The sequence below is a fragment of the Pempheris klunzingeri genome, chromosome 11, assembly GCF_042242105.1.
Source record: "Pempheris klunzingeri isolate RE-2024b chromosome 11, fPemKlu1.hap1, whole genome shotgun sequence".
NCBI lineage: Eukaryota > Metazoa > Chordata > Actinopteri > Acropomatiformes > Pempheridae > Pempheris > Pempheris klunzingeri.
Window position 1 is genome coordinate 20452638 of NC_092022.1, and position 25476 is coordinate 20478113.

Below are 25476 nucleotides of genomic sequence, written 5' to 3' on the forward strand. Positions count from 1 at the left end.
TCCCTCTCTCACTCTCTCATTCGCCTATTTCCAATCTGCTTATTGATTGGCTCGGAAATTAATCATGACAGGAGGTTGGGTGGATAGCTATACTAGGCACTCCAACAGAAAGTCAAAACGGAGTAATTCTGTAAATAAAGAAAAATATGTAGTGAAAGAGCACATATTTTGGTGCTATGATTGACTACTGGCATATTTGACCATCACTATCAATTATTATCATTATTATTATCATCATTAGTGTTATTTGTGTTGTCACGATATTACATACAATATAATGATAATGAAAATAATATTTAACCTCATAATAGGGTGTTTTAACACTAACTAATACTGTTTAGTAATAGTAATGTTTTATAATTGTGTGTATTAACACAATACTATACTTCAGTAACCTATTTTATTCAGGGTACTACAGCTTAATCTCTAAAGAATACACCCTATTTTGTCAAACGCATGTCAAACTACATAGTATATTATACCAAAGTGTATTATACCAAATGGATGAAGACGGTGGTGTTTATATATTTATTAATTATAAATAAATCATTGTTTATTATAATCACTGGAGTCGATATCCTTGTCAAAGTTAAGAGGACAAGTCAGGTGTAGCTGTAGGCATTAATTCACCTTCACGTACGCCAGAAAATATACAGCTAAGTGGTGATAATTAATCAAAAGTTGTCGATGCTAGATGTGGGACACCCTGCCTCTCTGTGGTCGTTATTTTTCCATCTTCACTCTCCCAGAAAAAGACGCTAGTGTGGGTTCTAATTTGAAAGTGCGGACCGGAAGTGTGCTGTTTTTCTTTACTCTGTATTTGTTTGCTGCTTTTTTTAATCTGTATTTGTTTCTTTGTTTGACTGCTAGCTATTATACAATAATTCAAAATGACATTTAACATTAGTTTTTGTAGGCTTTCTGTCTGTTTGTGCCTTGTGACCGTTTCTCACAAACGGTCTGAGCCGTTACTGCGGTCTTATTTTGAAAATGCGGAAGTTGACGTCATGTGCGTCCTTGTGTCGTGACGCCAAAGAAGTGCTCTTCACTGATTGGCTAGCAGCGAAATTTGAAATGTTACGCGCTCATTGTTGCTGTGGCTGATGCAGGATGTGGACAAAGCTAACTTTACCGCAAGCCGGGCACTAAAAAAGCAGAGCGATAAATATCACCGAGTGGGGTTTGCTGCTCAACATTTTCTCCAGTACTGACACGGTAGGTGGCATGGGACACAAAAAGAAAGTTAACCTTAGCAGCTAAAGGTAGACCTCTCATAACCTCCGTCTTGTTTTTCAGCATGTACCTGAGTTGTGTGGATGCAAATTCCCGGTAACCAGCTTGAACATAAACATAAAAAGGCGTAATGCTGCATATTTAAGTAAGCTTGGGCGTTCAGTGGCGCTAATGTATATTTGAATGCATTGTTTTCGTTACCATTAAGTTTACATGTCCTCATAACCTATGCCAGACGTCTTATTTTAGCTACAATGACCAGCAGCTATACATCAGCCCAGTCTGGTTATATCGAACCACAACCCCTGTTATCCTATGAATTAAATATAATTAATGTATCTCTGTTAAAAGCCTACAGCCCTAGATCATCATGGAGACTGCGGTGCTGAACCTCCAGACCTTATATGATAACCTGAGGACTCAAATAGACCTCCTCAACGAGAACATTGAACCCAGTGAGTAGTTCATGGTTCATGGTTTTATCTCTAGTATCAAAAATTTCAGACAATAGCCCTTGGTTCTTGCATAGATGTCCGCCTCATCACCCTGTCCATCCTCTTTTCCAAGACCTCATCCAGATGGCACAAAACTTTGACGACTGCCGTCGCAAATGGCTGAGGACCGAGCTTGACCTGGGGTCATGCAAAGAGGCTCTCACCAAAACGGAGACAGAGAGGGGAGCGTTGGAGGTCAAGCTGAAACATGCCCGCAACCAAGTTGATGTGGAGATCCGGCGCAGGCAAAAGGCTGAGGCTGATTGCGAGAAGTTGGTATGTTGGATCAAATGGTGACCTTTGCTTGTTGGTACACGTGCATTTAGTCTACTCTGTAATGTCATATAGTTCAAGGAGATTCTGATTTGCACTCCGCTTGCACTCCTGTAATACAGGACCGTCAGATTCAGTTGATCCGGGACCTCCTGACCAGTGAGGGATCTTCTAACAGCATCCAGCTGAGTGCAGAGCAGCGCTCTGCTCTGGCTTTCCTGAACACAAACTGCCAGGCAGCAGCCAGCATGAACACCAGCCGAAGGTAATAAACTCACACATCCATCAGTATACAGTGTCAGTTCTATAGGTCACTTATAGCTCCGGTCTCTGGTCATGCAGTGTTTCTATTTTTGAGACTTTCCTTATCCGTGCTTCATCTGGTGCATTAGCTGTCGTCTGAGCCATATGGTGCCATACAGAGCACAGTGTTCCTGGTGGTTTACGTTGTGGTGGTGGGGGGGTTCATTTGCATGTGTTACCATCTGACATGCTTTGATGCAATACACAACTGTATTCAGAAGTTAACTTTAAATTATGGAACTCAATTTCACCATCCATTCCCCTCTCAGTCTATTTATCACATGGATGCACCAGTCTGGCACACTTTCAAACCACTTTGAACTTTAAAAGTCATTTCCACTTAGATTTTTTTTTAAAGCATAAACTGACAAATTGAAGCAATTAGAAAAAAACATTTTTTTTAAGGGGGGGGGGGTAAATATATACAAATCTGTATGTGCGGGAAATACTGCTGACTGGCTCAACACATATTTTCTGTGACACCCACTAGACTGACAACGATAGATGAGTCCGCCTCCATCCTGTCAGATATCAGCTATGACAAAACCGACGATTCTCTTGTAAGTACTTTACTTTTCTGTGTGATGTAGAGTTAAATTATCATTATATACAGTAAAGCCAGCTGCCTTAAGTACTCCAGTATTTTTTAAATAACCTGGTCAAACCTGGCCCTAATGGTCACTACAAACCCAAAATATGTAACAGTTATATGGCCCAGGTTTACAATTGCTGGAGTTATCCTTTACTTTTGAAATGTGATTCGAATGTGCTTGTTGTGTGGCAGGATTGGGACTCCTCCACTGTGAGGACCGTGCGACTCAAGAAAAGAGAAAAAAGGGTATGTCAAGTACATGTGCACAATATCTCTTTTAAACATTTATTTTTGGAGGAGTGACTTCAAGTTCACTGGAGTTATAAATGTCATGTCTGCTGTCTTGGTTTCAGCGCTCCTCCAGAAATCATGTCGATGGTCCTCCAGTTGCCTCCAAACGGTCTCGATCAACAGGCAGAGCTTCAGAGAGGGTACGTGAATTGAAATATGTGGTGTTATCACACACACACACACACACACACACATCCACCATCACTCCAAATATAAACAATAGAAATATTGAAACCAAAATAAGATACTGTCGGCTGCAGCAAACAAAAGCTGATGATTTGTTGCCAGGCTGAAACTAGCTTTTAAAATCTACTGCTGGGACCTGACACACTTTGTTTGTACGTGGTTGTTTTTATTTATTTATTTGTTTGTTTGTTTGTGACAGGGAAATGAGACCCTTGTGACAAAGACCACAGTGACTGTCCCTGCAAACGGAGGACCTGTTGAGGCAGTTTCTACTATTGAGACTGTTCCTTACTGGACTCGCAGCAGGAGAAAGACTGGTAAGATTTTTGTTATGATCCAGTATGTAGTATTGTGTCACTGGAATCTATTCTACATATGTGTCTTAAATAATCCAGGATAGTATCATGTTAGCCAGTGAAAATAATTTTGTTCATTCTCATACGACTTCATTTGTCCAACACAAATTAAAAATTGATTTTAAGGCCAAGTGATTAGTTTTTTCAGCCTGCTGGGGACAATTATATTATACTGATTTGCTGTCAAAATTACAAAATGAATGTATTTTACTCATCTTGGATGAAGTCCATTAAAAGCATGCTTTTATTTTCAAGTAAACGTGACATGATCAATTTTAAGACCCTTTAGAAGAGCATACAAATGTGGCCTTGTGTCATCATTATCTTCATCATCCACCAAATCAATGGGTTGCTATGGTACCAAGATACAAAGAGGGCCTGTTGCGATACAGACAAAATAAAATCAGAACATCATTTGATTGGAGGAAAATGTGTATTATTTACAAAAATGTTGTCATTCTTTTTTTAGAAATGTTTTGAATATGAATTTGCAGCAGCAGTGATTCATAACCGCAGAACTGTGATGGTATGTAACACTTTTTTTTTTTTTTAATCTCCTGTTCAGCTGCAATGGAGTGGGACTCTGAATCTGTGAAATCTGAGGATATCTTCAAGCAGCCTGACATCCCTGACAGGGAGATAAAAGCACATCCCAGCACTCCGCAGAGCAACGGTGGCGTGAGAGTTCACGAGTTTGTCTCAAAAACTGTAAGTGTGTGAGAGGATTGCAGAGTAAATTGATGTGACCTAAAAAATAACCTACCTATTTTTTCTTTGCTCTTTTTGCCATTATGCAAATAGATCTGATCAAACTTGGTTCTGATATTTACATAATTGTTAGCATATTTTCTCAGATTGAAATCATAGTTAGAACATGTGAAACTGTTAAGCATCCTAAATCCCGTCAAATGTCTCTCCATAGGTCATCAAGCCTGAATCATGCATACCCTGTGGAAAGAGAATTAAGTTTGGCAAGATTTCGCTGAAGTGCCGAGACTGCAGGGTGGTGTCGCACCCCGAGTGTCGCGACCGATGCCCTTTACCATGCATCCCCAACATGGGTGGCACACCGGTGAAAATTGGGGAGGTGTGTGAGAGCATTTTTCATAACTGATTTGTCCCTCGATACATCTACAAGTTTATTTTCTTACGATGCTGACAGTTTGTCCCATTTATTTCCAGGGTGTGCTTGCAGACTACGTCCCCGACATGTCACCAATGATTCCTCCCCTAGTAGTCCACTGCATCAGTGAGATTGAGCAAAGGGGCCTGCGTGAGGTGAGTGGTGTTTTCCTGTCCAAATAAGACACAGAAATGTGAATGAAAATGTATTTACTGTGCTGAGACAGAGAGCTGTCACTAAGATTGTACATCTGTTCCTGGGAGATTAAATTTGTCACTGGACTGTGGAAGGGCTTCAGATCTGATCTGCAGTCTCTTCCTTCTGTTTTCTATTTTGCTCCTATCTCACTTTCCATCTATGGCATGTTTCTTTTTTAGATGGAAACAAATAGCCACTTCTGTCACTTTTATAAATGGTATCTTTTGATCTTTTGCAGAGAAAATGTTTCTCTTCAGTTTTTTTTATTTTGAGGTGGTAGATATAAAAGAATTGCACACCCACAAAAATGCATATACTTGTGATTGTTGGATAAGAAGTAGTGAGTATGAATCTGGCGATAAAGGACATGTGGCTTAGCATTAAAACTTGAAGCGGGGGCATCAGGCTAGTCTGGCTATGTCCAAAATCACACCTACCAGCATCATTAATGCATAATTATTAGCATGTATCTTGATTGTTGTACACATATGATGCTGTAAAAACAAGTTGTGGTTTCATGGGGAGTTGCGCGCTCAAGCATGGCTCCGTCAGTACTTAAGTCCACTGAAGAAAATTAAACGGGAAGTAGTGAATAATCGTATTTCTCCCTCCCTCCAGGATGGACTGTACCGTCGGTCCGGCGCTGAGCGCACAGTGAGGGAGCTGAAGGAGAAGTTTCTCCGCAGCAAAACGATTCCCGTGCTCAGCAAGGTGGACGACATCCACGCCATCACTGGCCTCCTCAAGGACTTCTTGAGAAACCTCAAGGAGCCTCTTCTCACCTTCCGCCTCAACAGGCCTTTCATGGAGGCAGCCGGTACGTGTGTGCGTGTGACTGATGATAAAAAAAGATGCCAGTGCTTCTGGTAGCTGTCTCTGATGTGGAGGGTGCCACAGAAAACCAATGATGGCACACTAAATGAAAGCCATTCATGGTAGAACTTGAAATAACTAAACTAAATACAGGTTTCTATGTTGTTTTTGCACTTCTTGTTCTGAGCGGTGATGGAAAGCTCAGGCTGACTGTCACCTAGAAGAGAGAGAGATTTGCTCTTTTAGTATTTATTTGCCGCTGGAGCCACATACAAGCTGTTAAAACATCCACCCAACCTCCCATTTTCTCTGCTGACAAATTGTTTTCTTTGTTCGCTCTCAGAGGTTTCAGACGACGACAACAGCATAGCTCTGATGTACCAAACCATCAGTGACCTGCCGCACCCCAACAGAGACACGCTGGCTTTCTTAGTCCTTCACCTTCAGAGGTTAGCGGCTACTCTTCTCTAAACATAGCACTGATGTTCAGAAATTATTTGATAAGTGCCTATCCCAGTGCAGCTGATTAAGAAGCATTCACTCTGCTCTGATGTCTTGCACATTTCTGCTTTAAATTCAGTGTGAGTTCTGTGGATAGATATTCACAGAAGTCTCTCTGTACCTGACCTCTTCTGAGTTTGTTGTATCCTCTAATTAACTGCTTCAGGCACCTCAACACCTCAACATTTTGCATTTCCTGCTTTAGACAAGTTTATTCAGCCTAAAGTACAATTTAAATTGTGTACATTGTATTTCATTTACATCAAAGACACATACTTGAATCTAATAACATCTTTTCAGAGTTGCGGACAGTGTGGACACGAGGATGAACATCAGTAACTTGGCTCGAGTGTTTGGTCCGACCATTGTGGGTCATGCCGTGCCCAACCCCGACCCCATGACAATCCTACAGGACACCAAACGACAACCTAAGGTAGGCCTGAAGGGTTCATCATGTCTGTACATCATGTTTCCTCAGGGGTTTGTCACATTATTCCCCTACATACCAAACTTTAGTGGTCTGGCTGATTTGGTCACAAAATATGGTTCAGTACTACAGGGGGCTGCTACTTTGTCAGAAATGCAACAGAAGAGCAACTGATGTATCTATTAACAGTACAGCAAAACAAACTTGCACTGTTTTGAAGACGTTTTTTTAACTGGCTGTTTTCCCATAATGCCATGAGCCTAGTGCTGTCTAACGCCACGCTGAGCACAGTGAAAGGAGCTGGTCACCTTGCTGAGAAGTTGTAGGTGCAGCCTGTCGCCTGCAGCTCTTCATCCAACAGCTCACTGCGGCTGCTCCTCCTTGTTCCTTTTACACCATGCGATATTTAAAGCTGATCTACTGTCAAAAAAGTCAGAAAACGACCATATGTCGTTTGCTTGCAGATACATTTTTAACTGCTGTCAGCTTTCACCTCTGTCACAGATACATTGCATTTCCCGTGATTGCTTCATCGTAAAAGCCATCTGGTGCTTTGCCAGTTAAATGCTTTTAATTCGCGCTAACTAATGTAAAGAGTGAGGCAGACTGTTTGACCGCAACATATAGAGGCCACCATAAAGCTATGTAGTCTATAATATTACTCCTCGAAACACAATTGAAATGCCTTTGACTTTGTTTCTTAGTAATTCTATCCTGCCCAGGGTGTCCACATACCCAGTTCATCACTGTTAGAATATAGGATGAGGCAACACGCTGAAATAACCCTGTCTTTTGCGATTCCACTACTCTCTCTCTGTTCAGGTTGTGGAGCGTCTGTTGGCTCTGCCCGTGGATTACTGGGCCCAGTTTGTGATGGCAGAAAACGAGCAGCCAAACCTGGACCACCTGATCATCGAGAATGCAAACTGCTACGCCACCCCCGAAAGAGGTACGATCTCGGTTAAGCTCCACGTGCTGTTTTGCGGTGCTTGTTTGAGTTGAGGGACAATTGTTTGCCGGTTGACGTTTCATCACAGTGTTTGTACTGTTGCAGCGAGCATGCTGGGACCTTTGACTACTCCAGAGCATCAGCTCAATAAAACCCCCTCCTCCAGCTCCTTGTCCCAGCGCATGAAGTCCTCTCTGACACCCAGGTAAGCACACGAGCACAACCCCCCCTGACCTGCTTTAATGCCTCTTTTTTCACAATCAATGCCCTCATGATTAATTGCCTCTTAAACAACCGTTGCATGCTGCTGATGCAAATGTTCTGAAAAGCTATGAAGTAGTTTTTTTTTTTTATGAGATTTGGAGAAAAGCTGACTCCTTTTGAGCATCTTTCATAGAAGTTAATCTACTGTACAATATCTCATTATCCTTCATTGACTCCGCTTTATTGACTCTGACTCTTAATTCCATTAAACGTCATTATGTGCGCTCTTTGTTGCAGATTCGGGTGCAAGAGCAAATCAGCAGTCGGATTTTCTCGCCAAGGAAAATTCTTTGCATCTCCGCTCCTCAAATAAGCCGAAGCAGCGACACTTAACCCTGTATTGATCCTGCAATAACAGCCAATACAATATTTGCATTCATGCATCACGCCTAACATGGTACTGCTTTGATAATGGCTATTAATCTTAGTCTTCTTATGTTATAATCGTTTCTAATATTTCACAGTGGTAAGAGTTCTATTTTGATGTTTGTAAAAGGATTATTTTTTTTAAACCAAATAGTAGGTTTTCCTATCTATGCACACTCGTGTGTCTTTTTAGAGCTGTTGCTTTCGCTAAATGTTTAACAAGACGTTCTCATTTCACCTCGTAACACACAAGAATGTACTGTGTGCGCATAGGTTAAAATTATGTACTGTATATGCACAGTTTGATGGCGTCCTGCGTCTTAGTTTGATTGTTTTGTTTTGACAGCTTTCTCAACTCATGTGTCACTCAGAAGTTGAAGAACTGGTGCTTAGACATTTCATCGTAGGTTGTACTTGAGTGTGTGACTGCGAGTAAGATGATCTTTTTAGTTTTGATGTTTGTGTTTCATTCTGTCGAGCTTTGATTGTCTTCCCACCCCCCTCGCCCCCTCAGTGAGTTGTGCTGTAAATGTTTACAATCACACATGGCCCACCCTTTTGCCGACAAGGTGGTTAGAAGACCTCGGGGCCAGACGTTTGTTTTCTGCAAGCTCTTCTTGGTCATAATCTATAAGATTGACTGGGTTTGATGTTATTGCTGATTGGCATTAATCTCTTGAAAAAAGGGGAAACTTTTTTTTTCTTTTTTTTAAAAAAGAAAAGAGAATCCTCAGTTGTTTTTCCAGTATATTGTACACTGCCAGTGATTATCAGACGCATTGCTCACTGGTTGATGTCACAGGCTCTACAGTAATGTTTCAGATAACTTTGTTCCCTCAATGCTTATTGCTCTGTGTAATGTTTGTTCTGTGGGAGGCTACTTATGAGCAATCAAAAGGCAATTACTTGTTTGGCCAGTTCAGTTGCCGTGGCATTATTTGATTACCTGTCAGCACAAATTTTCTACACACTAAAATTCATGTAACTTATAAATACATTTCTGACCTTTTACAAGAATGTCTTGCGTGCAATCTGTTAAATGTTTAATGTGTTGTTTCCTGGCTTTGTGAACCTCAATGCTGAGTTGGAGGGTATTGGAGGGAGATGCTGTCCTGTTGTGGTACGCTTGTAATATATATCCCAGCTAGAATTATCTCCCTGCAGCTGTATGCCTCAGCCAAGTGGTCAGGTTGCAATTTACATCCACATTTGTCCAGACTCAAGATTAGTGTCTGTGATTCAGTATCCAACTAAATGTGAAATATGGTCACAGTCTTCCCTTATGTTCCTGGTTTATGGTGTTGAAAATTGTTTCTGCAGAAGATTATGATTTCACAGTGAATTTGATCTTTTGGATACAGAACGTCATCACTTCATAGTTTTATCCTTTTAGACATTTGTGTGAATTTTTTTTAAATTAACGTATACATTCCTGAGTTCTGGCCAAAAATGTGTCTTGTGAGGTCACATTGACTTTTGGTTTTTCACTTCCAAAATCATATCTGATCATCCACAAGTCCAAATGGATATTTTCTTAGTTTTCAAGGTTTTCAGAGATATTATGTTTGCAAGACTGTGACAGACGATGGACAGAGTACATGAAAACATAATGACTGTGGTCACGGCTGTCGCTGGTGCCGAGGCACAAAAAGAAGGAAGGGCAAAGAGAACCACACGCTTCACATTTCTGAAGAGTTTAAAAGCAGGCTTCAGTTCTGACTAATCGATGGGGAGCCCAGCTCCTGACGTCTAGTTCACACCCTCAGAGGGTCACACGTGGGTCACCAATGGACCTAGCTGTTGAGAGTCCAGGTGTGAATAGGTCTTAAACCGCCTGGGAAGGGTTATGTTAGAAAATAACTGGTTTGTACAATGTTATACAACCACATAGGAAAGCAAAAGTGAAGTGTTAAAAGTGGTTTTGAACGGTCCACACTTGAAGGCAGGGTGAAAAGTCGGTCATCACTGAGGGAGGGGAGAAGCAGTTCTGCTTAAATATGAGCAAAACTGCACATTTTCAGACCGTCTCTCCTAGAAGGCATTCTTAGCCTGACACTCAGTTTATATGAAAAGTGACAGAAATAGTTGAGCTGTAAAATGAATGACAAGGCTTGAGAAATAAGTTCAAACTCTGGGCGAAGTGGGTGTGAATATGAGTGTAAGATTGATGGCGTCATCTAAATCATGACAAGACTAGTTATGATAAACTGGAATTTATTTCACAGCTACAACGTGATAGTAAATGAGGAGGAGTAAGCTGCAGCTGTAAACTCCTTTCACAGTCATCTGCTCAGAAAACTTAATGGTCTGAATGTGCACAGGGAGGCAATTATTGGTCCAACAGTTGATATATCAACATCAAAATTTCGGCCACGGCCAGAGAACAGGAGTGCTCCTGATGTAGTTTTGGAAGGTGGGGTCAGAGCCCCACTTCTTCATGGCCTGCTTCTCCAGGATGGGGATGCCACTGACATAACAGAGCAGGAACCAGACGAAGAGAGGAGACGCCACACTCAGGTACTGGGGACCCTGCATCACCGACGAGGCTGACAGCCAGAGACCCGACCACTGCAGGATCTCCCCCAAATAGTTTGGATGTCTGCTGTAGGCCCACAGTCCGCTCTGGATGAACTTCCCCTGGAGGCACGAGAGCAAATTGGACAATACAGTTTTTGCAGTCAGTGACTGAGGCATGAATGCAGTTTAGGGTTGCACAACTCGAGGTCTGGTAACTTACAGCATTGTTTGGGTCTCGCTTGAAAAGCCATTTCTGCTGGTCAGCAATAGCCTCAGTAGCGAAACCAAGGCCCCATATAGTCCAGCCAATATAGTCCCTGGTTCCCAAAGGCACATCCGTCTTCTCAGTGTTCAACATGAGGGTGGGCAGCAGGGTCATAAATACCCACACAGCTGAGGGAAGTAAGAAAACATGAATCACCTTACACTAAAACATCCACTGAATCTACAAATTATAAATAACGTTTTATCATTAAAATACACTTTAACATGCATATAAAATAGAAATCTAAGCATACTGTATATACTGCACCTATATGGTGATATATTACATCCTTGTTCATGTACAGAAACAGTTTGACTATATACAGTGTTGTACTATACTATTTTTTCCATCTACCTGTATGCACACTATAGTAACATTTATGTTTATCATTATTCAGCTTTGTTTTCCTTGTGTTGATGCATTTGTCTATTTCTATCCATCTTCCTGAAAACTGTTCTTAGAACTGTATATAACTAAAAAAAAACACTGATTGAGGTTGCTTGTATGCGAACACATTCTTGGGCAGTGAAGCTGACTGTGATTAATACTCCCATGAACTAAATACTTGGACCAACACCTCCTACCTAGAATAAATGCATATAAAGAGCTAGAGACAAGACAGTGATTTATACGAGAACCCTCCCTTCAGTTGGTCAAGGATTATGGTAATGGCAGCTACGTCTCATGGTAATGAGAGGCACCTTCCAAGTACCTTGAATAGTCCAATATACAAAGAAAGTCCCTGGGCTGTCTCTGACATTGTTGAACCTGCGATCCTGACCGTCCTTCAGGATCCGCATGAAGAGGAATGTCCCCAGCCTGCAGAGGGAAAATGGTTAAGGCACATTCACATTAACCAAGGAATTATTCATTAACCTGACTTTAAGGTTTTACATTCATTAGTTCCTCCTCTGACCGACCTTACCAAGGAGCCTCCTTAAGTTAACTTACATTAAAACTCTGCAGGGTTCGCTGTAAGAGGATATGATCTGGGGTTTTGGTCAACGCATGGGGTGCCAGTGGGTGAACAACAATGGGGGTCAATGGTGCCTCACTTACCTGAGTCCCCATGCTGTCACCAAGCCAGTCTGCACCTTCTGACGGACGTGACTGGCTCCTCCCCAGATACGACTCAGGTGGGCAAGTAGTATAAATGTGCCAGATCCTGGGAAAAAAAAGAGAGACAAGCTGCAGACTCAGGGTTGTTGTGACATGGGCATGACAGACGTCTAGTTGAATAAGGCGTGTTCAATAAATCTTTTACCCAGGATACTGCAGGCAATTGGTTCCAAAGTTCAAGGGTAAACTATCCAGTGCACAGTGCACAGGGGAGAACAGGAAGACGACGACGAGTAAAGGAGAAGTGTCAAGGTGATTCATTTGTGACATTATCGAGGAATCTGGCCGCAGTGTCGACAGGTAAGCCGCACTGTTCCACATGTAACAAATGGTTTGATGATTGGCTGTGTTTAAGTCTACAGGCACCTGATTCATTCTCTGAGCTCGTCATTGAGTTTACACTCCAAACTTCATGAATGGCAGTCACCTTATTAAAACACAGTCTAATTGGGTAAAAAGTCAGGATGCAAGGGCTGCAAATAAGGATTATTTTAATGTTTGCTTTCACTGCGGGTTAATCTGCCAATATGCTAAACGAACGGTTAAAAATATTGTTGAAGCCCCGAAGGATGCCTTCCTGCATGTGTTGTCCGTCCAACAGTCCAAAACTTGAAGTTTACTTTCATACACGACAAAAAAAAAAAAAGCAGAAAATCCTCACAATTTTAAGGTAATGTTGGATTAACTAATGTTTCAAAAAGGAAAAGAAAGTATAAAAATAGTTGCAGATAAATGCACCGTCGACCTAACTGTTTCAGCTTTAGAGGACACCACTAAATCCTAATGTTATTCACACCAGTCAAAATGACAAATCTACTACTGCTGTTGCACAGGTTGCTTACAAGGCAGTTTGAAGTAAATGTGAAATGATTTTGACCAAGTGAGACCAGGTCACACCGGGGGCACCACAGAGGGCCTCCTTTCCTGGATTACAGCCTGGGCCCCAGGACGGCTCTGTGCGCCCCTGCTGGCTCAGGCCATGAAGTTAAGCTGATTGGATCATTACGGCGCTTCTTAAGATGAAGGAGGAGCTTTTCTGGCTGTTTCACAACAAAGATGTCACTATTATAAAACCGGTGTTTTATAATAGTTTATATAATAGTTCAACTTATGAGTGCAGAACTCAATCACTTTTTTTTAATGTAATTAAAGTACAACTTCGCAGCTCTCTGGTTGAGTAACATGCCACCAAACACCACCTACCTACTGGATGCTTTCTCGCTTAAATTCGCTTTTCAGTCGGGTCAAGTTTCCGCCGATCAGTTGTGCTGAATAACAAAAGTTTTGGCTGCAAACCTGTCAGCTGCGTGGCCGCAGATCGGCTCATGCTCGCCAGTTTTTCACCTCACCTGCCAAATCATAAAACTTCTCGGTCTTGAGGGCTGCAGCCAGAGCCCAGCCGGCCCACTGGATGCCCAGGTCTGCGGCGGCACACTTGATCAACGTGCTCCCCATGATCGCGTCCTGCAGCTGGGCGAGCAGCTCAGCAGCCTGCTGGTTTGTCATGGAGCCACTCCTCCGACACCACAACATGTACATGTACCACCAGGGGTGAAGTCCACCGCTGCCATTCTATTACTGGGAGTGGCTTCACCGCAGGGAACTCTGGGTGTTGTAGTTGCGTGTGTGAGGAGCCCCAAACTGAGCTGTCAGGGAGCCTCCGTGTGTCTGATGTGGGATAATTAGATCATACAGGCTATGGAGGAGTAATATGATATCATTTATTATAACACTGAACAGAATAGTGTATAATAGAGTTAAATATTTATACTCAATATTTGTTTGTAACAATATGGAAATACGACGATGTGCATTATGTGATAAAAATGTAAAATAAAACAAAATATTAGCATGTAGGCCTGTAGTGTAATACATTATAGTACAATATATAAGATAATCAATATGAATTTTGATATGTAACTAAGTATGTTTACTCAAGTACTGTACTTCAGTACAATTTCACGCAACTTGTACTTTACTTGACTATTTCAGTTTTTTACTACTTTAAACTCAGAAGTGGAAGAAGTATTCACAGCCTCGACACACTCTAAGAAAACTCCATTGCAAGTAAAATCCATTGGGATTGGATCCTGCATTGGAGACATTAATCACGTAAATGTACAGGTTATTGGCAAAATATACTCATATAAATAAAATGAGCCCCTGTGAGTTTTATGGTATTAAATAAAATATTATCACTGATGTATCGAAGTGTAAATTGCATTTTACTGGTGTATTTGGCCGAGGTGATGCTAATTTGAAAGATTTAGTTTTTATATTGGCCCACCAATAAGGCAGTGCAGTCTGTAAAGGTGTATAATTTTATGAGATTATCATGTGTTTTACGTATAATCTTAGTCTGAGAGGAAACAGTAAGTACGGCTGACAAATAAATGTGGTGCATTCATAAATATATCTCTCTCTGATCTGTAATGGAGTAGACATACCTTATATTTGTACTCAAGTACAGTACAGTACTACATTGAACTGCCCAGCTGTATAGATAGTATAGTAGTACCAACTTTAACTTGAGTCAGGCTTCCAATGCAGGACAAGTAATGGAGTATGTTTATGGTGTGGCGTTACTTTTAGTTGAGTAAAGGATCTGAATGGTTTTTTTTCCATTACTGCTGAGAGGCTTTCAAAGGCCCAACAAAACTTCTTTCTTTAGTTTGCTCACTGAGGTGAGTAAAGAGAGCTTGTGTGGATATGCTTCACTCTCATCTTGTAACGGTGCAGGCCCAGAACAGGCAGAAACCCACAAGTGTGACACAAGGCCGGAAAGTTAAGAACAATGTCAAAAATCTTTAATCCAGTAACCAGACTGAGGTCAAACAAGGAGGCAAACTTTTCTAGGTAGGAAAAGAAAGAAAGTCTAGGGGAAAAAAAGCAGGAGCGGGTAATTAGGAAACAAAGAACACTCATCAAAGGGAAAAGACAATCTGGCAAAGGATTAGCGGATGTGGGCCGGAGTAAATATGGCTGGGGTGATTAGAGGGAATGGGGAACAGGTGAGTGAATGGCTGGAGCAGGTCAGGTGATGAAACAGGTGGGAGCAAAGGGAGAGCAGGAGGGAGTGGATGGGTCTGCAGCGATAGGAGAGTTAGTAATGGGGGGAAAAACAACAGATGAGTGAACAAAATGAATGAGTGATGTGTTACGGCAGCACAGAGACAGGCTGAGAGGTGAGAAAACAGATGAAGGACTATTTGAGTGAAATAACTAAAAAGAAAATGAGAAATTAAGGAAAGCAGAGAGATGATATAAAAAAAAAGTTCCATCACATGCCTCTATGAAAGTATTGTGCAAATATATGTGCAAAAGAAATCCAGAAATTCAGTAGTAATACAATACATATAAAATATGTCATGTTATATATATGTGCAATATAAGTAATATACACATACAGAATACAATAGTACCATACCAGTAAAGACTACCATAATACATCATATGATATAAAAGTAGAACGCTGATTATATAAATAGTGATACAGTATTATCATATAGTGATAACACAGTAATAACATCAACTGATATCATTGAGGACAAGGTGCAGATGTGTTTAACAGCATTAAAGCCAAATATCCAGAGGTGTCGTTGTCCATATTCACTACTGAAAGCTGCAGTGGTTGGAGAGGGTGAACTCATGTAAAGATAATTACATATTTGTGTTGTAGGAGATCTGTAAACTTTAGAAAAATGCAGTGCATGCGGTGCTGTTATGTGTCCTTTCTTCATTATTTCTCTTCATCATCAGGAGCAAACACAGTCCAGACAAAATATGGCCGAGAGCACCAATCAAAAAGGCAGCTCTGGTGACTTTGCTAAAAAAGTCCAAAGACAGCTGAGCAGAGGCAAAGAAAAGGTAGCAATTTTTTTCCCCCCCAAATAACAAGAGATCCAATTATGGTTTAAGTTGCTGTTGCTTTGAGGTATGTGCTTTTTTTTCTGCAGGTGCTGCAAAGGCTGGGAAAGACAGTGGAGAGCAGGGATGACCAATTTGAACACGCTTTCCAGCAGTTTAATGACCAGCAGGTAATCATTCCCAGGAAGCACGGAGCTGCTTTTTTGTGTTTGTTTGGACACTAATATAGATTTAAACAGTTTCATCTCGAAACACATAAAACCCCCACCGCTGTCTTGTGTAAATAATGGGATGATTTAGTGGCTCAGTGGGTCAAACATCATAAAAGTAATACATCTAAAGACAGACAATCATGCAGTGCTCTTGTCTATTTGCAGTCTGATGGGAACCGAATGTACAAGGACCTGAGGAGCTACATTAATGCAGTGAGAGGTGAAAATGCTTTTTGCTCACAGATGCTGCAGAACTGCGGATCTGCAGGTCTCACATAGATGATTCTGCTTTTCACAGACATGCGTGAAGCCTCACGACGCCTCTCCCAGTCTCTCTTTGATTCCTATGAACCTGACTGGGCTGGAGAGGACGATTTAGGGGCCATTGTAGAGGTCAGTGTGATCATTAGTGATAACAAAAAAAACAAACAAACTCAGCTGTGGGTCCACCACTGCACATTTACTGCACGTTGCTTAACGAGTACAACGGCAGCAAGATTCACACATTGCCAGGGGACCAAAATCCCCTTCTATCCCCCCCTCTTCATACATAATTAATGGAATAACTATGCTGTGCTTTTTAATAAGGGGGAGGACCTCCTGTGGAATGACTACGAGGTGAAACTATTAGACCAGGCCGTGCGCACCATGGAGTCCTACGTGAGCCAATTCCCAGATGTCAGGGTAAGACGAGAGAAAGCAAGTAGGCAAGCAAACAGAAGTTAAAACACAGACAGACACGAGGCCTGCGAGCAAACGCACAAAAACCAACATGGACACACAAGTAGCTCACTCACACACGTGTACACACACACAAACACACACACACACACACACACACATGCATCTGAATCTTTTTCAATCTGTAGGACAAAGTAGCAAAGAGAGGAAGGAAACTGGTTGACTACGACTCGTGCCGTCACCACCTGGAGGGACTGCAGACTGCCAAGAAGAAGGATGATGTCAAGATAAACAAGGTCATTAATGTTTTTTTTTTTTAAATGTGTAATCCAATCTTCATTTGTTCAAATATGTATTTAAAAATCGATTATATCTTTCCCTCCGTAGGCACAAGAAGAGTTGAATGCTGCCAAAATTGTCTATGAGGGCATCAACAACGAGTTAAAAGAAGAGCTGCCTGTGTTCTTTGATAGGTCTGATTGACGAGTCTCTGCTGTCATGTGATATGTGGGAGAATAGCCCTTTTTTTAAAATGTGATGGTTTGAATTTTTTCTCTTCAGTCGTGTCGGATGCTACGCTGCAGTCTTCTCAGCTATATCAAATTTACGAGACATCTTCCTCAAGGAAATGAGCACGGTATGTTGTGCTCCGCGTTGGCTGAAGTCAGTTGGCCCACAATATTCAGTGTTATAAAGCTGTCATGTCTTCTCCTCTTTTAGCTCAATCTTGATCTACAGAATGTGATAAAAGAGCTGCAGGCTCAGCATCCGGACAAAGTCTTTGCTGTGAGGGGAATGCAACGGTAAGTTTTTCTTTTTTAGCTTTGAAATTTTGAAGTTCAGAGGAATAGTTTGGCCGGAAATTATATGTCCTCATGACAGTTGGAGCTCTGCTGAGCTTCACAGATCACAAAGCACTGTAGATTAGAAGTCTCCTCTCTCTCTTTTGCAGCTCCAAAAAGCATTTTGTGCCAATATTCCACATGTTTTATGGCCAAACAGTTGGGTCCAAAGCTACGAGATTATTATGTTATATGCCACATTTTGCTTTCATACAGCGCCCAGGATGCTGTACATCCCACGGCATTGAAAAGAGTCTTCTGATTAACCGTATTTCCATTGAAATTTTATTGTCTGGATGAATTATTTTATTTGGGATGGAAGCAAAATATCTGATGTCACTCTCGCAAAATATCTCAGGTACGGCTCCCTAAGGAGACGAACTCTGTTGTCCCCCAAGGCCTGGAAAGCCAGCTTTTCTGAGTTTCACAAGACCTACAGTCCGAAACCTCTCCAGAGGTTGAGCTTCAGGTCCCCGGACAAACCTCGCCACAGCACCCTGTCCAGAGAGAACAGCGGCAGCCTGGAAGCCTCCCCGCAATCGCCTCCACGTGAGAGCCCCACCTCTGAATCCAGGGACCTGGACGCGGGATGCAGCCACGGTGAGATCCACACTTCTCCTGCTCAAGAAGACACTGCAGCGGGGGCTTCTGGAAACAAGCTGAAGCCGGGAAAAGACAGCAGTCAGGTGGAGGAAGAGGAGCAGGACGTGACAGAAGAGGAGTCCCAGCCTGAGCCTCCTGCAGAGACTGGTAGTAAGGGAGAGGGTGAAAGAGCTCCACCGAGTAACAGCAGCTCTGAACTGAACAACTCCTGTGATTCAGTGAGCCTGGAGGCCCAGCTGTCTGCGATAGACAACGGGCCGCTGCACATTGAAGAAAGCGAAGACAGCCCAGCAGACCCGGACACTCCTATACCGACTGGACTGGAGAATGGCGAAGTGTCTGGGTGTCACTCTGACACTAAAGGCCTGAGCATTCCTCACAAGGTTTGTCATTTGATCAGCACATTACACCTCATCTGTGTATTCGCTGTTGTTGTCTCTTGTTTCACATTGCTTTCCTCTCTTCTTCACGTCCCGTGTAGGACGCTGCTGCAGAAAACCAGGCACCTCTGGACACAAAAAGCACCGTGGTTTAAAGTATTTTTTTCATGAAAACAATCCGTCTCATATTATAAATCCTCTGTCTTGTTTCTGTAATCGACTAAGATTTTCATAAATCTGTATCCACCCTGTGTTCATTTAAAGAGAGAAGCACAGAGGAAAGTGAAGTCAGCAGCTGCACAAGAGAGCAAATGTGGAGACAGCTGCCCTGGAGTGTCTGTGTGACTGTGGCACCATGGATGATGCAGTGCACATTGACATGTTGGTGTTAGTTTGTATCATTTGTACTTAAACTTCATAGCAGCTTTGCGTAAAGCTTCACCTGGAGTGTTTCTTACTCAGCCAAGTCTCGTCTTATCCCTTCAAAAGTAGAGCTTCATTCCTGCCGGGTGATTTAGTCACTTTTGGATCAGAGTTTTTCCCAAAGATTCCATTAAATTCTGCACCAAACAGGTTAAAATCTTTCGTAGCTCTTTAATGTGTCTAATGTCAGCAAACACAAAGGCACTTATAGCTTTACATTGTTAGAAAACCTAGTGAATAGTACTGTACTGTCCACTCTCCAAATGGCTGATGGGAAATCTAATCATTTTCTTCTCTTTTTCTTTTCTTTTTTTTTTTTACTTTAATGTTATTCCTTAAGGAATACAATTATGAAGACAGAAGATTTTTATTCCTGAAGGAATAAAATTATGGAATTATGTTGAACCAGTTTAATGTATTTTAATGTAATCTAATGTAAATGTGTTTGATCTTTTCATCTTTCAAAACTGCAATTTTAATCAGGTGTGCACTGTGAACAACTGTGGTCTTTGTTTGAATCAAGCTTATACTAATTTCGTTGATTTTTGTTAAATGTGCACACTCTCAGGGGTATTTCTAATAGATGGGTGGAGGTATAAGATGCATAATAAAAATAGATTTACTTTACATTGTTGTGTCATCAGCCGTGGTTACTTCTCTGCCTGGAGGTTGTAAAATGATGGGATAAAAACAGCGATCTCACACACATTTCTCCGCTAACTTCATCATGAATCCAACATGACGAGAGCTTTAAGAGTTTAACTCATTTTAAACATTAATTTGGACCAAATTCCACAAAAAAAACTAAACTTAGTTGAATTCCAGTGCCGGGAGTAGTCTGTCTATGAAGGATCAGTGTTAAATTGCTGCTAGAAAGTGTGTGTTTTTTGCCTTTGTTTGGTTCATTATAAGAGAAGACATTCAATGTGAACTACCAGAAGTGTGTTGTGGCAGACTGACCTGACTGTTTCTCACTTCCTGAATTGTGACAACAAAGATTTTAATTACGGCGGTCAGAATCAGGACACAAAGAACGCTTAGTGATTCTTCTGATTTCACAGACGACAGTGAAATGCTGCTTCTCTGTGAAATATGAACTCAAATGTGGCATCGAATGTGTGGCAAAGGTGAAAATCAGGAGGAACCACACACTACAGGCAGTTTGAATGATAGCCTTCGAGCAGATTTTGCAGGTTTAAACTAACTCTCCAGTCCTGTCACTGTAGACAGATTATCCCCCTCTGGCATGAACTCTGTAGATGTTACAGCTTGAGAGACAACATAGCATAACAGAGAGGAGAGTGGGTGGACCTGAAAATGATTTTTTTGTTGTTTATAATGACCAAGAAGGTCTCTGTAGACTTCCTCCAGAATAATGGAGGTTGGCCATTGGTTTGTTGAGGCTGAATCCAAACAGAGAAGGAATCACTCTCTCTCTGCTAACGCTTAAAAGCTGCAAAAACATGAAATCAAAGTTTACCGTAGTATCTCCACTCCCAGCCGCAGTTTATTTATTATCAGCTAACAGAGGTTCAGCGTCGTATCTGCGGCATGCAGGCACGGCCAAACGGGGTGCAGCAATTGATAGATGAAACCAAGTTGTCTTATGGAAATCAAATACTTGATCCGTGCTGGCAACGATAAGTGTGTATATCTCAGCCTCGGCAGCAAAGAGTTTGGATGTCCTTTTTTAAAACTCTGTCATTCGACTGCAATACAACCTCAACATGGCTGAAAATATTGTGCTCATCAAGTTTCCCCACAAAGTCTGATTTGTCCAATGCAATGAACTATTATGGTAATCATTTAATTGTTTAAAGTCATTTTGATCTAAAATGTGAACATTTGCTGGTTTTCTTTTAGTCCTCTGTGCTGTTAAACTTAAAATCGACTCTTGGTCGGCTAAAACAAGCAACTTGGGCTTTGAAAATACAGTTTAGGCATTTCTTTTCACTGTTTTCTGATATTACACATTACATTGTAGCCCAAACGATTAACTGAGAAAATAACAAAGTACATTTACTTAAGTACTGTACACAGTACATGTTTAAGGATCTTACACTGTGTGTATTTTCTTGGAAAATCCTTTTTATTACTAAACTACATTGATTTTCATACATGTACATACCAGGTACTTTGTAGATTGAGATTACTAATACAACATGAAGATACCCAGCAGTATAGAAAGTAATTCAAACCTGCCTCATGTTTAACAGCTGCAACATAACGTGCAGAAATGGGCCGTTCTGCATAATTAGTACTTTTGGTACTTAAGGTATATTTTGATGCAGTGTTTTGGTCCTTTACTTTAATACAATTTTAAATACATGACTTTAAATTGTAATGATTTCTACACTGTTGTGTTGTTGCTTGTACTTCAGTAAATGATCGGAGTACTTCTTCCACCACTGACAATAGATAAATTAATCAGTGACTAAAGACTAAATGTGCATCTTTACTGACAGTCAAAACAAGAAGATATCAAATACTTTAATCTAATTTAATCTGCTTTAAAACTACAACTATCTTGAGAAACCATCTCTGCTCTGTTCCACATGTTTAACTCGGGAGTGATACCTCATGGTAATAGACGATCTTTGACACACAGAGCGAGGGCGGGGGAAGGGGGCGCGGGGAGAAGGAGGAGGAGGAGGAGGGGTGAGGGGGGGAGGAAGAGGAGGAGGAGGTAAGCGAGGAAAGGGAGGGGCGGAAATCAAGAGCGCGTCCTGCGTGACTCACGAGTGCAGGGAGCAAAAGTAGATCTACTTACTGAGACTCTCCGGCGCACAAACGGACCCGTAAACAGTTTAAGTTTCAAACTCCGGTTGGCGGAGTGCGCTCGTTTTCTCCACCTCGACTTCAGCCACAGTTTGTGGTAGAAAAAGCGGACGAGACGAGCCCACAGTGGGGTTTGTGACACGCTCCGCTGCGCCCAGGTAAGATGAGCTCACACAACAGCTGCGCACAACAATGTCTGATTGTTTGTTTGAGCTGTTCCGACGTTTCACACCGCACGAAGCTTGTTGTCTGCTTGTTGGTCATTCTGTGAAACCTGACTGAGGACGAGAGGGTGAAGAAGTCTGGGTTTCCTCCTAAAAAAAAAAAAAAGGTCAGGCTCACTGATCTCTTTACTGAGGAGACAAAGAAAGTCAGCTGGGAAATGAAGTGTGGTGGGAAAGGTGCTGACTGGTTAATTTCCACGTGGACTTCAGATAAATGATGTCCATGGTTAGAAAATGTGGAAATGTCAGTGAGATGTGTGGTGGTTTACTTCTCTGTGTATTAATATGTGTGTGTTCTAACAGGTAATTAACCAGCAATCACCATGAATAGTAAGTTCCCCTTTTAATTAACTTTACTTAAGTGCTTATTTATTGCATTGCAAATTATCTTTCTTCATATTTCTGCTGCTGCTGGGATACATTTGGTTTCTTAAATGTATTTTTCTTTTTAAATAAAAGAAGAATCAGTGTGGTGTGTTCCTGTGGTCAGAAAGCATCAGGCCCATCAACATGTAGTGGAGTACTAAGTACAGCAAAAATAGTTGTACTGACAGTATAGAAGTATTTTCACTTGAGGCTGCTTCATGTTTTCACTTGATAAAGGCTCAGTTGTTTAAGGTCGTACTAAATACTTTAGGGTTCCACGTCCGAAAATGTGAGGATTTCCTTCTTCTTACCGAAGTAAAATTCATATGTTTGGGTTTCAAACTGGTTACTCGATAATGAAAATGATCATTAGTTGAGCCATGGACTCTACCGGTTACTTTGCAGATTAAAATTTTACATGCAAAACAGTTGATGAGCTTATAAAATATGTATGTATGATGAAATGTCCCAGATAAACCTGTCTGACAGTGTAAAGTGGTTGAAACTAGCTTCACCTCCACCAGACACAATAAAATGGATCAGTAAGTACTTTTTGCTGATCAGGGCAACAACTGCAGATTATTTTCCTTATCGACTGATCTGCAGATAATTTTCTCAATGAATCATTTGGTCTGAATCAGGAAACGACAATGACCGTACACCAAACCTCAGAGCGATATCGTCGAACGCCTTGTTTTGCAGGACCGACGTAATACAACCGTAATGTTCAAGTTGCTCACGAGAAAAGCAGGAAGGTCTCACATTGGAGAGCCTTAAACCAAAGAATGTTTGGCATTTCTCACCTAAAATGTGACCAAAACTAGCAACAGCTTTATTTTCCATCAATTGATTAATCTACCAATCGCTGCCGCTCTATTGCTGATGGGTACTTTTGTACTTTTAAAACATTTGAATGCAGGATCTTTACTTTAAACGGTGTTTTTACAGTCTAGTATTGCTACTTCTACCCAAATAAAAGATCTCAGCTCTCCCTCTCCCACTGTGTTCTCTCCTGAAGTCATTGCGTCACAGAGGATTACTCAGAAATAAATAAGAGGGTGACAGGTTTGTTTCAGTCCCGGCCTTTAATAATCAGATTACTGTGTCACAATACTTCATATTTCCCTCGTCAGCCAGCAGCTACACAGGTCTCCTGTAGACAGACTGTGTGCTGAAGATAGAGCCTTTTTTATCTTCCAGATTCAGACACGGTGCCTTCGACAGCTCTCCCCGCATACACGACCACAAATGTGACAGAGGGTGAGGAGACTTTTTCTTTTTCTTTTTAAGTCTGTTGCGAATGTGCTGCCTTTTGCTTGAAAAGCTAAGATGCAGCCAACAAGTATCCTGATGTCATGCCACTATATTTTGTGCTGTTATCAACGCACCGTGCTTGTGTTTTGTTCAGCGTCGGGTACGGGCCTTTTAACGTCACGTCCCACACACGCAGACACCACCGTGATCCAGGGTAAACGCCTCCACTCTTTTGTTTGTGTTGTTTTTATGCTTTCTATGTCTCCTTCTGGAGCCACGCAGCGGTCAGACATAACTTCCTGTTAGATCCTGCGCAGCCGAATGATCTCACGACCTTTCTACCTCGTCCACCACCTGACCTCAGTCTACTTGTTTTCGCCCCCACAGTGTTAACAACGGCCGTCCCCACAAGTCCAGACTCGGCGATTATTGCAGGTGACTGTTCACACTTGATCCTGAACTTTTCTTCTTGTGGCCTTGTAAAGTGATAATGTCTTTAAAACAGGATCCCCTTTTTTCTTCTTCTCCTTTTCCCCAGTGGTTATTGTTCTCATCCTGCTGACGGTAGCTGCTCTGGGCTTCCTGCTTTACCGATACCTCTGCCACAACAAAGGAGACTACAGGACGACGGGGGAGCTGGCTCCAGGAGAGGACCCCGATGAGGAGTACAGCAACCAGGCCGCGAGCGAGAAGAAGGAATACTTCATTTGAATCCGGTGGAGACATAAAGGGAGCGAGGGGATCTCAAGAAAGGAGGAAAAAATAAATAAAAAAAGGCGCCTGTGGAAGAGTGAGAAGACCGAGGACTGGGGTTTTGTTTCTTTTTCATATGTGTTTTGCTGCACACGGGGCAGAAAAAAAAACCAAAAACCAACAACCTTGTTTAAGATTTTGTGGTGACGAACGCAGGAGCACACGAGCAATACCAAAGATAAGATCGTTCTAGTCGGGGAGGGGGGGTGTTGATGGATGAGGAGCAGGTGACAGACAACAGGTGTGTCCAGACTGGCAGAGAGACATGAAACAGGTGGTGGGACTTCAGTTAACACGATCAGTAGCTACTCAGTAACAATCACTATGTAAGATTACTTTGTCTGCCACAGTATTTATCAGCAGTGCCTTTTCTCTCTAGTATTTGCAACATGTTTCATTCAGACACACTTTAGATATATTTTTTTTTTCTCCCCCAAACTAATGTGTACTGGGGCTTCCGGGGACACTTACTTTTGTACTGATTTGCTTTTAAAATAGCAGTTGTTTTTTTCCTATGCAGTTCTTTTTATAAGCTAGACAAAAGCCGTGTCATCCTTTTTAAAATACTGGACAGCAAACATTTGTTGTATTTGACTTTGTAGTAGCTGGTTTTTACTTTGTACCACTCCTTGCCAAACAGTTACTGATGACTTCCCCGTTTGAGATAAATGTGGAAGGCAATAAAACTTGTTTTTGGACTATTGTAAGTTCACGGTGTGATGGCTTCCAGTGTTTGTTTTTTATTTTTAATATATATTTTGAAATAGGAAATCCCAGAACTTTAGTAGCTTCCCCAAAATCTGACGTTGAACTGTTAATTCAC

At 41.6% G+C, this 25476-nt stretch overlaps 4 protein-coding genes across 6 annotated transcripts; 3 read left to right on the forward strand and 1 right to left on the reverse strand.

Moving 5' to 3' along the window:
• The first annotated feature begins 1147 nt into the window (after positions 1-1147).
• On the forward strand, positions 1148-8461 carry racgap1 (Rac GTPase activating protein 1). Its single transcript, XM_070839829.1, has 17 exons — positions 1148-1215; positions 1585-1688; positions 1801-2003; positions 2123-2265; positions 2794-2863; positions 3088-3141; positions 3249-3326; positions 3572-3689; positions 4294-4436; positions 4651-4815; positions 4911-5006; positions 5668-5866; positions 6206-6311; positions 6664-6796; positions 7613-7739; positions 7845-7944; positions 8241-8461. Exons 2-17 carry the CDS (start codon positions 1604-1606, stop codon positions 8314-8316), a joined length of 1896 nt encoding a protein of 631 aa, XP_070695930.1. The 5' UTR covers positions 1148-1215; positions 1585-1603; the 3' UTR covers positions 8317-8461.
• A 2105-nt stretch (positions 8462-10566) lies between these two features.
• Positions 10567-14028, reverse strand: LOC139209368 (uncharacterized). Of its 2 annotated transcripts, XM_070839035.1 has the most exons (6): positions 13620-14028; positions 12211-12316; positions 11864-11970; positions 11107-11279; positions 10689-11006; positions 10567-10658 (listed from the first exon to the last, which is right to left on the reverse strand). In XM_070839035.1, exons 1-5 carry the CDS (start codon positions 13807-13809, stop codon positions 10728-10730), a joined length of 855 nt encoding a protein of 284 aa, XP_070695136.1. In that variant the 5' UTR covers positions 13810-14028; the 3' UTR covers positions 10567-10658; positions 10689-10727. The 2 variants fall into 2 exon arrangements, with proteins under 2 accessions (XP_070695136.1, XP_070695135.1); XM_070839034.1 differs by having other exon boundaries at positions 10567-11006; positions 13620-14027.
• On the forward strand, positions 12328-19905 carry bin2a (bridging integrator 2a). Of its 2 annotated transcripts, XM_070839033.1 has the most exons (12): positions 12328-12570; positions 16030-16137; positions 16227-16307; positions 16515-16569; positions 16648-16742; positions 16938-17033; positions 17219-17326; positions 17418-17503; positions 17592-17667; positions 17751-17833; positions 18231-18858; positions 18957-19905. In XM_070839033.1, the coding sequence occupies exons 2-12, from the start codon at positions 16054-16056 to the stop codon at positions 19008-19010; spliced, it is 1446 nt and encodes a 481-aa protein (XP_070695134.1). In that variant the 5' UTR covers positions 12328-12570; positions 16030-16053; the 3' UTR covers positions 19011-19905. The 2 variants fall into 2 exon arrangements, with proteins under 2 accessions (XP_070695134.1, XP_070695133.1); XM_070839032.1 differs by having other exon boundaries at positions 18231-19905.
• A 2129-nt stretch (positions 19906-22034) lies between these two features.
• Positions 22035-25360, forward strand: LOC139209918 (small cell adhesion glycoprotein-like). Its single transcript, XM_070839820.1, has 6 exons — positions 22035-22214; positions 22584-22610; positions 23847-23906; positions 24055-24114; positions 24288-24335; positions 24439-25360. Exons 2-6 carry the CDS (start codon positions 22604-22606, stop codon positions 24609-24611), a joined length of 348 nt encoding a protein of 115 aa, XP_070695921.1. The 5' UTR covers positions 22035-22214; positions 22584-22603; the 3' UTR covers positions 24612-25360.
• The last annotated feature ends 116 nt before the right edge of the window (positions 25361-25476 follow it).